Source organism: Pan troglodytes, chromosome 3 (genome assembly GCF_028858775.2).
Source record: "Pan troglodytes isolate AG18354 chromosome 3, NHGRI_mPanTro3-v2.0_pri, whole genome shotgun sequence".
In the NCBI taxonomy this organism is placed as follows: Eukaryota; Metazoa; Chordata; class Mammalia; order Primates; family Hominidae; genus Pan; species Pan troglodytes.
Window position 1 is genome coordinate 73,071,888 of NC_072401.2, and position 15,657 is coordinate 73,087,544.

At 43.3% G+C, this 15,657-nt stretch overlaps 1 protein-coding gene across 1 annotated transcript; it reads left to right on the forward strand.

Annotated features, from left to right (window-relative positions):
* Window positions 1-14,621: 14,621 nt before the first annotated feature.
* LOC101058414 (thioredoxin domain-containing protein 9-like) lies at window positions 14,622-15,399 on the forward strand. The gene has a single exon (XM_054683972.2). The coding sequence runs from the start codon at window positions 14,696-14,698 to the stop codon at window positions 15,260-15,262; it is 567 nt and encodes a 188-aa protein (XP_054539947.1). The 5' UTR covers window positions 14,622-14,695; the 3' UTR covers window positions 15,263-15,399.
* Window positions 15,400-15,657: the final 258 nt, after the last annotated feature.

The window sequence follows — 15,657 nt, forward strand, 5'->3', positions numbered from 1 at the left end:
CCCTGGAGCTTCTAGAATTTATCTATTTTTAGAAAATATTGCTGTGTGTTCAAATGCTTTTCTTGGTACTAATCAAATATTTGGTATATCATTTGCCTGGGTCTATTCAATAATTTAGCAGGTCCGCCTAAGGAAATTTGCACATTGTCCTGAGGCATGGAGCAAAAAACTGACCACCTTGTGAAAAAAATTCCGGGAAGTACTCAGGAACTAGAAAGGAACATATGTGAGTGTAGCTGCCCCACCACCATTTCCCACCCAAGTTTAATATAAGTAGGTATTTATAAAACACTTGTTATCACAACACGCTGGTCACTTATTTATGTCAGCTTGTGTCATTTCTGTTATTGAGAAGAGTACTTAGATTTCAAGTGCATTTTATTACTCATAAGTGGTGTTTTTGTAATGGCATCATCACCTGCATTTATGACCACTTATTGATGTGAAACTTCTATTAGGCCTCTCTCTTTGCAGAGATGTCACTATCATTCTTTACATTAGAAACAATTTGGGGCCACAATAACCATCATTACATGATGCTAAAGTTAGGAAAACAAATCTTCCAATCTTTATGGATGGTAGAAAATAGCTTTATCTTCTTTGAGAGTTTTAAGAGTTTGGTGACCAATTTAACACATCAGGAGAAATAACTTTGTAGACTAAAAAATGCTCTATAATAGTTGCAGCAGTGATAGGACAGCTAGAATTGAGTTCCGAGTGTTTTGAAGAGTATCTGTCCTATAACTGGTACTCATTGAATATTTGTTGAATGAATGAATGGTTGAATGAACAGATACCTATTTTCTATATATATATATATATATATTTGAAATGGAGTCTCCCTCTGTTGCCCAGGCTGGAGTGCAGTGGCACGATCTTGGTTCCACCTCCTGGGTTCAGGCGACTCTCCTGCCTTAGCCTCCCAAGTTGCTGGGACTACAGGTGCATGCCACCATGCCAAGCTAATTTTTGTTTTGTTTTGTTTTGAGGTGGAGTCTTACTCTGTTGCCCAGGGTGGAGTGCAATGGTGCGATCTCGGCTCACTGCAACCTCCACCTCTGAGGTTCAAGAGATCCTCCCACCTCAGCCTCCCAAGTAGCTGGGAGTACAGGTGCATGCCACCATGCCCAGCTAATTTTTTTATTTGTAGAAGATACAGGGTTTCACCGTGTTGGTCAGGCTGGTCTCAAACTCCTGACCTTAAGTGATCCACCCGCCTAAGCCTCCCAAATATGAGCCACTGTGCCCAGCCTCTTCCTATAGACTTGGTGAGCTGTGAGCCAGAAGTAGAAGCCCATTATGAAGACCAAGATGATGCATCTAATGATAATGAGAAGCAGCTAACTGGCAGAAGACAATTTGACAGCAACATATGATATCCCGTTGCTACTGCACTTGGGTAATTAGGAATTGGCTATACATGTATTTATTTGGACAAGTGGAGATGAAATAATATCCTTTTGCTCTAAGTCGTAAGAACATATTTTAGGTAAGACAGCCATATGGTGTAACCATTGCCCCAGTGACTATTTCCCTTAGGCGGTGGCCAAGATGGGCTTGTCTTATACCAAATGCCATGTTGTAAAGTCAGATTAGAACAAAATTATAATTTAAATTTAGGTGTGCAATATATTGCATTTTACTATGTTTACATTTTATTCCAAACCCATATGGAATATTTTCAAATCTCTTGTCTCTGTGTATGTATTTTCTTATCTTTTTCACCCTTGCAAAACATTTAATGTAACGCATGCTCTTTCCTAACTATATTTGTTTACTTTAACTATGTCGGCTTGTGTCATTTCTTCATTAGAGGAAGCAAAATTATGTCCACTTGCTTCCTTTAATGGAGAAAGGCTGTGACCCTTGGAGTTATAAGTGGAAGGAAGAAGGAGGTCTCCTATGGCCCTAACTTCAGGGCTAAACTCTCCTGTGAAGGCTTTGAGCTACACTGAGACTGCTAAGGGGACTAGAAAGTGATGGTACTTGGACTTGAACATTCGTTATAAATGAGTCCTAACATATCTGAAGTATCAAAAGGGAAAAAAATATTTTACAAGTTGATATGGCTTGGCTGTGTCCCCACCCAAAATCTCATCCTGAATTGTAATCCTCATAATCCCCATGATCCCCACATGTCAAGGACAAGACCAGGTGGAGGCCATTAGATCATGAGGGCTGTGTCCCCCATGCTGTTCTCATGATAGTAAGCGAGTCTCTTGAGATCTGATGGTTTTATAAGTGTCTGGCATTTCCCCTGCTTGAACTCACTCTATCCTGCAGCCTTGTGAAGAAGGTATCTGCTTCTCCTTTGCTTCCACCATGATTGTAAGTTTCCAGAGGCCTCCCCAGCAATGCGGAATTGTGAGTCAATTAAACCCCTTTCCTTTATAAATTACCCAGTCTTAGGTAGTTCTTCATAGCTGTGTGAGAATGGACTAATACACAACTTTAAGCAGATAAGAGATGAGAGGTAGAAAGCTCATCTTTGGGGTAGCCTATCCTTTTTCTCTGTGAATTTCATGTAGGACAACACGCTCTATTTCAGCTATCTATAGTCACCTAATAAGGCACTCCAAATATAGTGGCTGAATAAGGCAGTCAGATGGTGGCATGGCTGGGACCTTCAAGATGGCATGATTCATATGTCTACAGCCTTGGCAAGGATGACTGGGGGCTGGGACCTCTCTCCATGTGACTGACCTCTCTTTCTATGTGGTCTCTTTGGTAGGGTAGCCTGATGTCTTCCATGCTGCTTCAGGGTTTGGTTTTTGTTTTTGTTTTTTTGAGAGGGAGTCTCACTCTGTCACCCAGGCTGGAGTGCAATGGCGTGATCTCAGCTCACTGCAACCTCTGCCTCCTGGGTTCAAGCTATTCTCCTGACTCAGCCTCCTGAGTAGCTGGAATTACAGGGGCACACCACCAAGCCTAGCTAATTTTTGTATTTTCAGTAGAGACGGGGTTTCACTATGTTGGCCAGGCTGGTCTTGACCTCCTGAACTCAGGTGATTCACACACCTCAGCCTTCCAAAGTGCTGGGATTACAAGCATGAGCCACTGCTCCCGGCCGCTTCAGGGTTTTTAAAAGTACAAAAACAGAAGCTTTCTTTAGGCTTAGGCCTAGAACTAGTATAATGTCATGTCTGCCATGTTCTACTGAATGAGTGAATCATGAGGTTAGCCCAGATTCTGTGTGAGAAGACCATGTAACGATTTAATACCAGGAGATGTGGCTCATTTTCGGCTGTCTTCAGAGACTGGCTACCACACCTTCTAGATTGAATGGGTTTGATATGCATGGTCTAAGGAGCTAAACTATGTAAAGGTATACACAATATATTATTTCTTGTTTTTGGTAAAAGTATACACACATATTACCATGCAAACAGTTACAAGAGATCAAGAAACAAGACCCGAAAATAGCTGGAGGGTTGTCCCTTTCAATTAAAGGAGATTCTAAAAAATAACCTGGATTGGGTTTTCTATGTTTAACCCGGTGTTAGACTACGATCCTATAAAATACTGAGCTACCTGGATGTCTTGAGAAACTGTTCATCCCAGTTGGGGCAAGGTTAGCCCTGCTGGTCAGGGATGGGCCATTTCTGCTGTCAGTCATCCTGGGATAAGGTAGGTCCTGAAATGCGAAATGAGGCTGTTGGAAGGAGGCCTTATGCTGGCACGAGTGGGCAAATCCTTCCTCTCCTCGGGCCTGGACCCTTAGAAGAGAAGATGTACACAAAGACTCACCCATGAGGTTAGGGAAGAAGTGAAGTTCAGTGCCTTTGCTACATACCTAAAGGCATGATTCAGTGCCTTTACTACAGGCTGAGGTTTAAGCAAAGCTGTGTTCCACAAGGGATTGCTGTGGGAAGTCATAGACCTGTGAAGTTTCTAGGTCTGTGTTACAATTCCCTTATGTTAACCAGAAGCTTCTAAAGAATCTCTGTGAAACATCACAGCCCAGTTTTAGTTAGTACTGTGGAAATAAGGGGAAGGTTTGTGTCCGGTTGGAATGAAGCAGTACAGGGGAGAGCTGCAGCCCCCAGAGGGACGGTATTTTATAATAGAAACCTCTAGGGCAGGCCAGGCACGGTAGCTCATGCCTGTAATCCCAGCACTTTGGGAGGCTGAGGCGGGTGGATCACTTGAGGTCAGGAGTTCAAGACCAGCCTGGCAAACATAGCGAAATCCTTGTGTCTACTAAAAATACAAAAATTAGCCTGGCGTGGCGGTGGGCGCCTATAATCCCAGCTACTAGGGAAGCTGAGGCAGGAGACTTGCTTGAACCCAGGAGGTGGAGGTTGCAGTGAGCCGAGATTGCACCACTGCACTCCAGCCTGGGCGACAGAGCAAGACTCTGCTTCAAAACAAAAAACAAAACAAAACAAAAAGAAACCTCCAGGGCAGGGCTATGACAGAGCACACGGTGGTCCAGGGTGGCTTAAGATGGATTGATCATTGCTGACAAGGCAGGGGGCAACTGGGATGGATTTCAGATACAAGTTAGCATTTTCCAGGGATTTCCAGTGACAAAGCAAGCTAACTGAGGGCTTAAGCTAATAGAATTTGGCAATGAGAGGGAAATGTAGCATTATTTGTCATCTCTGGTGGGAAAGGCCTAGGCCTGTACCTTTGGTTTACAGTATACATAAGATATATATCCTGCCAAAGAATGATTACTGTAGGTAAATATGACAAGAATTCTCTCTCTCTCTCTTTTTTTTTTTAGAGACTCTGTCTCGCTCTGTCACCCAGGCTGGAGTTCAGTGGTGCCATCATAGCTCACTGCAGCCCTGAACTCCTAAGATGAAGCAATCCTCCCGGCTCAGTCTCCCCAGTAGCTGGGACTACAGGTGCACGCCACCATACCCAGCTAAGTTTTAAAAGTTTTTGTAGAGATGAGGTCGCTCTATGTTGCCCAGGCTGGTCTTGAACTCCTGGGCTTAAGTGATCCTCCTATCTCAGCCTCTCAAAATGCTGAGATTACAGGCGTAACACACACACACACACACACACACACACACAGAGCCATTGTGTCTTCTGGCTATAGGCTCTTTTCTCTGCTTCCTCCCACTTGCCCCCTTGCTTGATCTTTATTGCTTTCAGCAGCCCTTTCAAGTAATTGGGGACCTGGGTTTTATCTATTTCCTACTGTCTGAGTCCATTTGGGCTCCTATAACAAAATGCTATGAACTGGGTAGCTTATAAATAACAGAAATTTCTCATAGTTCTGGAGCTTGGAAGTCCAAGTTCAAGGTGCCATTGGATTTGATGTCTGGCGAGGGCCCACTTTCTGGCTCATAGTTGCCGTCTTCTTGCCGTGTTCTCACGTGGTGGTAGGAAGAAATGAGTTCCCTCAGGCTTGCTTTATAAATCCCGTTTATAAAGGCTCTGCCCTCATGATCTAATCACCCCCAAAGGCCCCACCTCTTAATACCATCACGTTAGAGGTTAGGATTTCAATATATGAATTTTGGGGGAATAGACTGTATCTACTTTCTAGGAAAAAGAATTTTGTCTTTGCATCTCTATCTTTTTGTTTTTTGGCTAATTTCCAGGAAGAGAAGATGATAAATGCTACCTGTATCCCGTCTTGTTCAAACCAGAAATTCACGTTCATGAACTTCAGAGTCAGACAGATCTGGATTTGAATTTTTTTTTTGAAACAGAGTCTCACTCTTTCCCAGACAAGTGCAGTGGCACGATCTCGGCTCACTATAACCTCCACCTCCTGGGTTCAAGCAATTCTCCTGCCTCAGCCTCCCGAGTAACCGAGACTACAGGCATGCGCCACCATGCCTAGCTAATATTTGTATTTTTAGTAGAGACGGGGTTTCACCATGTTGGACAGGCTGGTCTCGATTTCCTGACCTCAGGTGATCCACCTGCCTTGGCCTCCCAAAGGCCTGGGATTACAGGTGTGAGCCACTGCGCCCAGCCTGGATTTGAATCTTGACTCCACTACTTGTTGACTTGTGTAACCTTGTGTAAACCTATTTTTATTTATTAAAAAAAAATAGCTACAGGGTCTATTTTGGCCAAGTTGGTCTTCAACTCTTGGCCTCAAGCAATCTCACCTTGGCCTCCCAAAGTGTTAGGATTACAGGCATGAGCTACTGTGCCCAGCTTTTTTTTTTTTTTTTTTTTTTTTTTTTTTTTTTTTTTTTTTGAGACAGGCTCTCACTTTGTTGCTCAGGCTGGAGTGCAGTGGCATGATCATGGCTCACTGCAGCATCAACCCCTCGGGCTCAAGAGATTCTCCTACCTCAGCCTCTCAAGTAGCTGAGACTACAGGTGTGTGCCACCACGCCTGCCTATTTTTTTTGTAGAGAGAGGGTTTCACTATGTTGCCCAGGCTGGTCTCAAACTCCTGGGCCCAAGAGATCCACCCACCTCAGCCTCTCAAAATACTGGGATTACAGGCATGAGGCACCATGGCCTTGAGAGTTTAATGAGGTGATGTTTACAAAGCTCTTAGCACAGTGCTTGGCACCTAGTAGGTGCTCGATGAAGAGTAGCTGTGACTATTAGTGTCATGGCCACAAACTACTGACCAGCACGCTCTATTTAACTCCTAGCCTGCTGTTACTTTTGGGAAAATATCTTCCTAAATTAACATAATTATGTTGAAGAGATCAGAGTTTCCAAGAACATGTTCAGCAGGAAAACATTCAAGAGATAGTTCCTAGTTTGATTAAAAAACTAAGGCAGGGCATGGCGGCTCACACCTGTAAACCCAGCACTTTGGGAGGCTGAGGCAGGTGGATCACTTGAGGTCAGGAGTTGGAGACCAGCCTGGCCAATATGGTGAAACCCTCCGCTCTACTAAAAATACAAAAAATTAGCCAGGCGTGGTGGCGCAGGCCTGTAATCCCAGCTACTTGGGAGGCTGAGGCAGGAGAATGGCTTGAACCCAGGAGGTGGAGGTTGCAACAAGCTGAGATCACGCCATTGCACTCAAGCCTGGGCCACAGAGTGAGACTCCATCTCAAAACAAAACAAAAAACAACAACAAAGGCAGGGGAATGAATTTAAACCTAGGAAACATTATGAACCACAATCCACCCTTTTCAAGATTCATAAGGCACATACCTGTATGGTGGTGTTGCAATAGGTTCTGTCGTGGAGTAATGTAATGTGCATTATCACAGAGCACAGAGAATATTCTGACGTATTTACAGGGGATAGCCCCGCCCACATAGGCAGGTCAATGTCTCAAATGAGGATGAAAGAATTAGCAACCCTCCTCCCACAGAGAGAAACTGCAGAACCTTAGCCATTCAGAGTCTGGGAGTTCCTTCTGGTATAACAAAGGAAGTTGCTATTCAGGAATACTCTCTCTGTTATTCCGGGAAGTACTGCTCTTACCCCATGTGCTGGAAACTGCCCTCAGTGCCTCCAAGTACACTAATGCATTTAATCCACAATGCTTTGAAGAGATTACTCCCTTTTACAGAGAAGGAAAAAATTTTTTTGCAAAGAATGAGGGAAGTATTCCACACCTGTGGAAGGGAAGGAAAGGAAGAAGGACTGCACAAACAGAGAAGATGAGTTGTGGTGCAGACCCAACGGAAGGCTTCAGTCAACCCCATGGGGAGATCTGGAACAGAAGTCCTGCAAGGTTGCTCTAAGTAGGAGGGAGGAGGTCGGGCCTTTATACCCTGTGTTAATTAGTCACTGAATGTGGGCCATCCCTGGAAACAGGTTTCACTTTAGGCAAGGCAGTTTTTTATCATCAGAGGCAATCCCCAAAGAGAGCTGACCTATGAGAGCTGTCTTCTGGCCACACTTCTAGCAGCTGGGAGACTAAGTCCTTCATTCCAGGGGGCACTGAGGTGCACACTGCAGCTCCCACACCACAAGATGCATTTCCAAACTAAAAGTTTTATGCACTGACTGTGGACAAGTGAACCACTCCAGGAATTGAGCTCTCTCTTTGTAGGTAAAGCCCGAGTTTTCCTAAGGAGGAACAGAAATTTTAGATTTTTTGATAGGGAGTTTTTGTTGTGTTTTGTTTTTGTTTTAAGAGATGTGGTCTTGCTATTGCCCAGGATGGAGTGCAATGGTGTCATCACAGCTCAATGCAGCCTCAAACTCCTGGGTTCAAGGGATCCTCTCTTCTCAGCCTCCTGAGTAGCTGGGACTACAAGTGTGGACCACCATGCCTGGCTAATTATTTATTTATTTTTTCTTTTGTAGAGACAGTGGTCTCACTTTGTTGCACAGGTTGGTCCCAAACTCCTGGCTTCAAGTGATCCTTCCACCTCAGCCTCCCAAAGTGCTGAGGTTACAGGCATGAGCCTCTGGCCTGGTAGAGAGTTTTGAGGAAGGCACATTCTTGTCAATACTTGTTATTGTCCATCTTTTAGATAATGGTCAGCTTAATGGATGTGAAGTGTCTTATTGTGGTTTAGATTGCATTTTCCATTTCCCTAATGACTAATGATGCTGGGCATCTTTTCATGTGCTTCTTGGCCACTTGTGTAGCTTGTTGAACAGAAATATCTGTTCAAATCATTTGCCCATCTTTTGATTGGGTTGTCTTTTTGTTGCTGCATTAAAAGAAATTTTTATATATTCTAGATACAAGTCCCTTATCAGATATGTAATTTGTAAATATTATCTCTCATTCTGTGGGTTTTCTTTTCACTTTTTTGATAGTATCATTTGACTCGCAAAAGTTTTACATTTTGATGAGTTTATCTATTTTTTCTTTTTTTAGTTGTGTTTTTGATATCATAGCTAAGAAATTGCCAAATCCAAGGTCATGAACATGTGCACCTGCTTTCTCTTTTAGCATTTTATAGTTTTAGCTCTTCTATGTAGGTCTTTGATCAATTTTGAGTTAATATTTTTATATGGTGTGATGTAGGGGTCCAACTTAATTCTTTTTTTTTTTTTTTTTTTTTTTGAGACGGAGTCTCGCTCTGTCACCCAGGCTGCAGTGCAGTGGTGCGATCTTGGCTCACTGCAAGCTCCGCCTCCCAGGTTCAAGCGATTGTCCTGCCTCAGCCTCCGGAGTAGCTGGGACTACAGGCACATGCCACCACTCCTGGCTAAGTTTTTGTATTTTTAGTAGAGACAGGATTTCACCATGTTAGCCAGGATGGTCTTGATCTCCTGACATTGTGATCCGCCCGCCTCGGCCTCCCAAAGTGCTGGGATTACAGGCGTGAGCCACCGCACCTGGCCCCAACTTAATTCTTTTGCATGTGAATATCCATTTGTCACGGCACCATCTGTTGAAATGACTATTCTTTACCCATTGAATTGTCTTGGCAGTTGTTGAAAACCAGTTGACCATAAACATAAGGTTTTATTTCTGGACTCTCAATTCAATTTCATTGATTTATATGTCTGTCTTTATGCCAGTATTGCATTGTCTAGATTACTATAGCTTTGTAGTAAGTTTTAAAATCAGAAAATATGAATCTTTCAACTTTGCTTTTTTTTTTCAAGGGTGTTTTGGCTATTGAATTTCCACAAAGTTTTAGGATCCACTTGTCAATTTCTGCATATGGGAGCTGGGATTCTGATTGAGAATGCATTGAATCTGTAGGTCAATTTGGAGATTATTGCCATCTTAACTATATATATATTTTTTGTTTGTTTGTTTGTTTGTTTTTTTCAAGAGAGAGTCTCACTCTGTCACCCAGGCTGGAGTGCAGTGGTGCGATCTCAGCTCACTGCAACCTCTGCTTCCCAGGCTCAAGCTATCCTCCTGCCCCAGCCTCCTGAGTAGCTGGAACCACAGATGCATGCCACCATGCTCAGCTAATTTTTGTATTTTTGGTAGAGATGGGGTTTCGCTATGTTGCCTAGGCTGGGTTCGAACTCCTGAGCTCAAGTGATCCGTCCGCCTTGGCCTCCCAAAGTGTTGGGATTACAAGCGTGTGCCACCGCGCCTGGCCCATCTTAACAATATTAAGTGTTCTGATCCATAACCATAAATGTCTATTTATTGAGGTCTTCTTTAATTTTTTTCAACAACATTTTGCAGTTGTCAGTGTACAAATCTTGCACTTCTTTCGTTAGATTTATTCCTAGGTAGTTTATCCTATTTGGTGCTATTGTAAATTAAATTGTTTTCTTAATTTCATTTGTGGATTGTTTATGCTAGTGTACAGAAATACAACTGATTTTTGTATATTGATCTTGTGTCCTCCAACCTTATTGAACTTATTTATTAGTGTTTTTGTGTGTGTTGTGTATTTGTTTTTATTAGAATTTTTTATGTACGAGAGACCATGTCATCTTTGTGGTATTTTTTTGAGACACTCTTGCTCTGTTGCTCAGGCTGGAGTGCAGTGGCACAATCTTGGCTCACTGCAACTTCTGCCTCCTGGGTTTGAGCAATTCTCCTGCCTCAGCCTCCTGAGTTGCTGGGATTATAGATGCCCACCACCTGCCCAGCTAATTTTTGTATTTTTAGTGGAGATGGTGTTTCACCGTGTTGGCCAGGCTGGTCTTGAAATCCTGACCTCAAGCTGGGATTACAGGCATGACCCACCACTCCTGGCCCATGTCATCTTTGAATAGAGATAGTTTTACTTCTTTTTTTCCAGTCAGGCTGCCTTCTATTTCTTTTTGTTACTAAATTACCTGGGCTAGACCCTCTAGTATGATATTGAATAGAGGTAGTGAGAGGGGATTCTTGCCATGTTCCTGATCTTAGGGGGAAAGCATTCAGTCTTTCACCATTATGTATGATGTTAGCTGTAGGATTTTTGTAGATACGCTTCAGTTATCTTGCTTTTGGCTGAAAAATACAGAAAACCCTAACTTAAATGGACTAAAACCATGAGAGATTTCACTGTCTCGCTGTAAGTCTAGAGTAAGGATGGGCTCCAGTAACTGCGTGAATCAGCTTTTCAAGATACCATTAAGATCTCAGGCTTCTTCCTCCCCTTCACTGAGGTGTCCTTAGCTTCATCCTAAGGTTGGTTTTCCCTAGGCTGTAAGATATCTGCCCAAATCATCAGAGACTATAGTGCTTCCTTATTGAGGTTTACCTGGAGAAACAGAGGGGTGTAAGAGTGAGGCAGAGAGAGAGGGAGGGAAAATGTCTCTCCCAACCACAGACTCTTTATCCTCTGCTCAGTCTGTGTGGGCCGAATGCCCAGTCAGGTTGCACAGCCATCCCTAGGTCAGTAACAGTCATCAGGGAAGCAAGATGTCTCTTATTCTTCTAATCATCACTCCACTCAGCATAATAAAGAACAGGTGGCCAGGCGCAGTGACTCATGCCTGTAATCCCAGCACTTTAGGAGGCTGAGGCAGGCGGATCACTTGAACTCAGGAGTTCGAGACCAGCCTGTCCAGTGTGGCAAAACCCCGTTTCCATTAAAAATACAAAAAAATTAGCCAGGCTTTGTGGTACATGCCTGTAGTCCCAGCTACACAGGAGGCTAAGGCAGGAGAATCGCTTGAACCCGGGAGGCGGAGTCGCAGTGAGCTGAGGTCGCGCCACTGCACTCCAGCTTGGGGGACAGAGTGAGACTCTGCCTCAAAAAAAAAAAAAAAAAAAGAACAATAAATACAGCAGGGGACTTTTCTCTTTTAGGGGGGTTGGGAGAGGACTGCAAATATGACTTTTTCTCCTATTAAAATTTTATCAAATGTGATAATGGAATAGTTTTGTATCTTGAGTGTGGTGGTGGCTACATGAATATGCACATGTGATAAAATTGCATAGACCCATAAACACACTCACACAGAAGAGTGCAAGTGTAATTGATGAAATCTGAGTAAGGTCCATGGCTGTAGCAACGTCAGTTTCATGGTTTTGATATTGTACTATAGTTACGAAAGATGCTAATATTAGGGGAGAAGAAGTGAGCATAGGACTTCCCTGTATGTTTATTTTGCAACTTCCTGTGGCTTTATAATTATTATTTTTTTCATTCTATCAAGTAGATCACACACTGGAGTTTCAGGCAGTGATCAGCAATGTGTACGGGAGCTCCGTGGTGGAGCTAGTAGAAGGAGACACTTTTTAATTCACAGTATCACTATCAGGTAGCTTGTCTCTCCCAATTCTAAAAAAGAAACTGGGATATAATCTACATACAGCAAAGTGCAAAAATCTGGTGTGAAGCTTGGCAATTTTACACACATGCATGCAAGCACACACATGCTCCCCATCTCTCTCTTTACCACCTGAAGGCGCCCATTATTTTGACTATCACATAGATGAACTTTATTGAATGGCTTTTATTTATTTATTATTTTTTGAGACGGAGTCTTGCTCTTGTCACCCAGGCTGGAGTGCAGTGGTGTGATGTCGGCTCACTGCAACCTCCGCCTCCTGGGTTCAAGTGATTCTCCTGCCTCAGCCTCCTGAGTAGCTGGGATTACAGGCACCCGCCACCATGTCTGGCTAATTTTTTTTTTGTATTTTTAGTAGAGACAGGGTTTCGCCATGCTGGCCAGGCTGGTCTCGAACCCCTGACCTCAGGTGATCCACCCGCCTTGGCCTCCCAAAGTGCTAGGATTACAGGCATAAGCTATTGCACCCGGCCCATTTTTATTTATATTTATTGGCATCTTCAGTGCTAGGCTGGAAAAGGAAAAGAAAATAAATCTATTGATATTGCTGCTTCTGAGAACTCTGGTTGAGAGACATGAAGGAAGGAAGAAAAGAGGAGAGGGAGGGAGGGAGGGTAGAAACAACCTAGAAAGTGGCACTTTTCTAAAAGGAGATTAGGAGTCCCTTGCTTCCTTCTACAAAGACCAGCCTTCCATCAGGTTGTGCTGATGGGGAAAAAGCAGCTCTGAAACCCAGGCCCCACACTCAGTGCTTTCACATGCAATCCTTGATTCCATTGCTTTTCAACGCTGGCCTGTGCTCACAATCCCTGTGCCACATCGAACTTCCGGCTCCACTTTTTTTTTTTTTTTTTAATGTAGCAGTACAAAAAGCTGATCATATAGCTTCCTCAACCAGAAAAAGGTGGTCATTAGAGGTGTCGTGGACTCTGGGGAGCCATATGGTATGAGACACGAACTAAAAGGTGCACAGCAAAGCCTCTTGGTTTCTTGGCTTCACCTGTCATCTCAGGTGCAGAGGCACAGAGCATCTTGTCTGGGGCCGGAAATCCCTGCTCTTTTCAATGTTTTGGAACACGTCAGAAAGCTTAGTGGTGATACAATTACTAAGTTGTATTTATATCTGCTGACTAGGGGCTTTCCCCTCTCAGTGGCATGTGATTGGATGTTCTCAGGAATGAGATCAAGCTTCTCATTCTTGAATAAATATTTTAAATCCAAAGAGGTAGAGATGACACTAATGGGAATTATCCATTCTTTAAACTTCCTGCAGCTCATTCACAGGTGCCCTTAACTGTGCGCAGGATCTAAAGCCAGAAAAGCGGGGCAGGGTTGCGTTATTCTCCGAGTGGAAAGGTAACTGTGAGAGCCAAGGGGCCTGATGCCTGGACTGTGCCCTGCCTTTGCTTGGTGATAGGCACTCACGACTTGTGTTAGAGTCTTCCGCAAGAGATAGATCCTACACCTACAGAGGGCAGCGGAGGAGAGATTACTAAAAGGCTATTTACAAAAGGGTTGAGGGAAACCTATAAGGGATGCTGAGGCATGCCAGTGCTAGAATATCACCTTTAGGTCAAAAGAGATTGAGGGTGGTTACAAAGCTCAGAGAGAAGAGCTGAGAAAAGAAACTGACCAGTTAGGTAAACAGCCGACCTGAAGCCCAGCTGGAAAGGAGCCAGGGACTCAATACTGTGACCTCTCTCTTCTCCCAACCTCTGATCTCCTGCTGTTACCTCCCATTTTCCTAACCCAATTCCAACACAGGACCCCAGGGATCTTTGTTGATAGAGTTCAAGAAGATCAGCTCACCAAAGCACAGAGCAGGGAGCAAAGTGGATCTGGTGGGACAGAACGAAAAGTACCCACACACTACCCTTTTCCTCATCATGGCATAGTTGGTCCTTCAGGGAAGCAGCACCTGCCCAGGTGTAACCACCCAGTGGGTTCTTCCTGCCCCCTGCACAGACAAAAACCAATTCACTGAGATGACGGCATTGCAATAAAGAAAGAGTTTAATAGACACGAGGCTGATCATGTCACTTGGGAGACAGAGTTATTACTCAAATCGATCTCTCCGGAAATTCAAAGGTTAGGGTTTCTCAAAGATAGTTTAGGGGAAGGGGTAGCTAGGCAATCGTGCTTGCTGCTGATTGGTTGGGGGCGCAATCATAGGGGTGTGGCAAATGGTCTTCATCCTCACTGAGCCCCTTCTGGCTGGGGCCACAGGAACTGTGACCAAGTCCAGGTGGAGCCATCGGTTGTGACATGCAAAAAACCTGAAAAGACATCTCCAAAGGCCAATCATAGGTTATACAATAGTGATGGTATCTGGAGGAGTAATTGGGGAAGTTGGATATCTTGTGATCCCCAGAATAATGGCTGGCAATCATTTATGTCTACACCTTAGCAGAATTCAGGCTTCTCTATCATCCTAGTCTTGTGGTCTCTCATTAGCTTTACAAAGGCGGTTGAATTTTTGGGAAGGGTTGCTATCAATTAAACTAGAAACTAGATGTCTCCCTAGCCACTGGCAGCTACTGCAAGGTTAAAGCCAGAGTGGACCTGTTTTTTGAAACTGCTGCTCTTTCACTTCTCAGGCATCACCGAGAGCTCAGCACCCAGGCTGAACTCTGTACCATTCAGAAGAATGGAAGCTGATGCATCTGTTGACATGTTTTCCAAAGTCCTGGAGAATCAGCTGCTTCAGACTACCAAACTGGTGGAAGAACATTTGGATTCTGAAATTCAAAAACTGGATCAGATGGATGAGGATGAACTGGAACACATTAAAGAAAAGAGACTCGAGGCACTAAGGAAAGCTCAACAGCAGAAACAAGAATGGCTTTCTAAAGGACATGGGGAATACAGAGAAATCCCTAGTGAAAGAGACTTTTTTCAAGAAGTCAAGGAGAGTAAAAAAGTGGTTTGCCATTTCTACAGAGACTCCACATTCAGGTGTAAAATACTAGACAGATTTCTGGCGATATTGTCCGAGAAACACCTCGAGACCAAATTTTTGAAGCTGAATGTGGAAAAAGCACCTTTCCTTTGTGAGAGACTGCATATCAAAGTCATTCCCACACTAGCACTGGTAAAAGATGGGAAAGCACAAGATTATGTTGTTGGGTTTACTGACCTAGGAAATACAGATGACTTCACCACAGAAACTTTAGAATGGGGGCTCAGTTGTTCTGACATTCTTAATTACAGGTAACTTTTAACAAAAGAAGAGATTGATTTTAATTCATATATAGTTGATATTTTTACAAAAGATTTTTGTATTGTAACATTTATTTTATGAAATTAAGGCATTTCGGCTGAGATGTAGAAAGTTTCTCAAAGGAAAAGCATGTTTTTTGAAGCGTGTAATATTAGCGTGATTTTACAGCAAAATCAGATTCATAGATAAAACTGATTTAATAGGTAAAACTGAGTCTCACCATACTCCTGACTATAAAAGTTTTCAGCTTAACCTATACTATTGACACTAATTTTGTATTAATCTGGAAACTTAAAATGGCAATCCAGTGTTGACTGTTCCCTAATTTAAGCCAGATTACTCAAATGGATACTGACTTAAGTGATTCTCTTTGATAAAATAAAAATTAA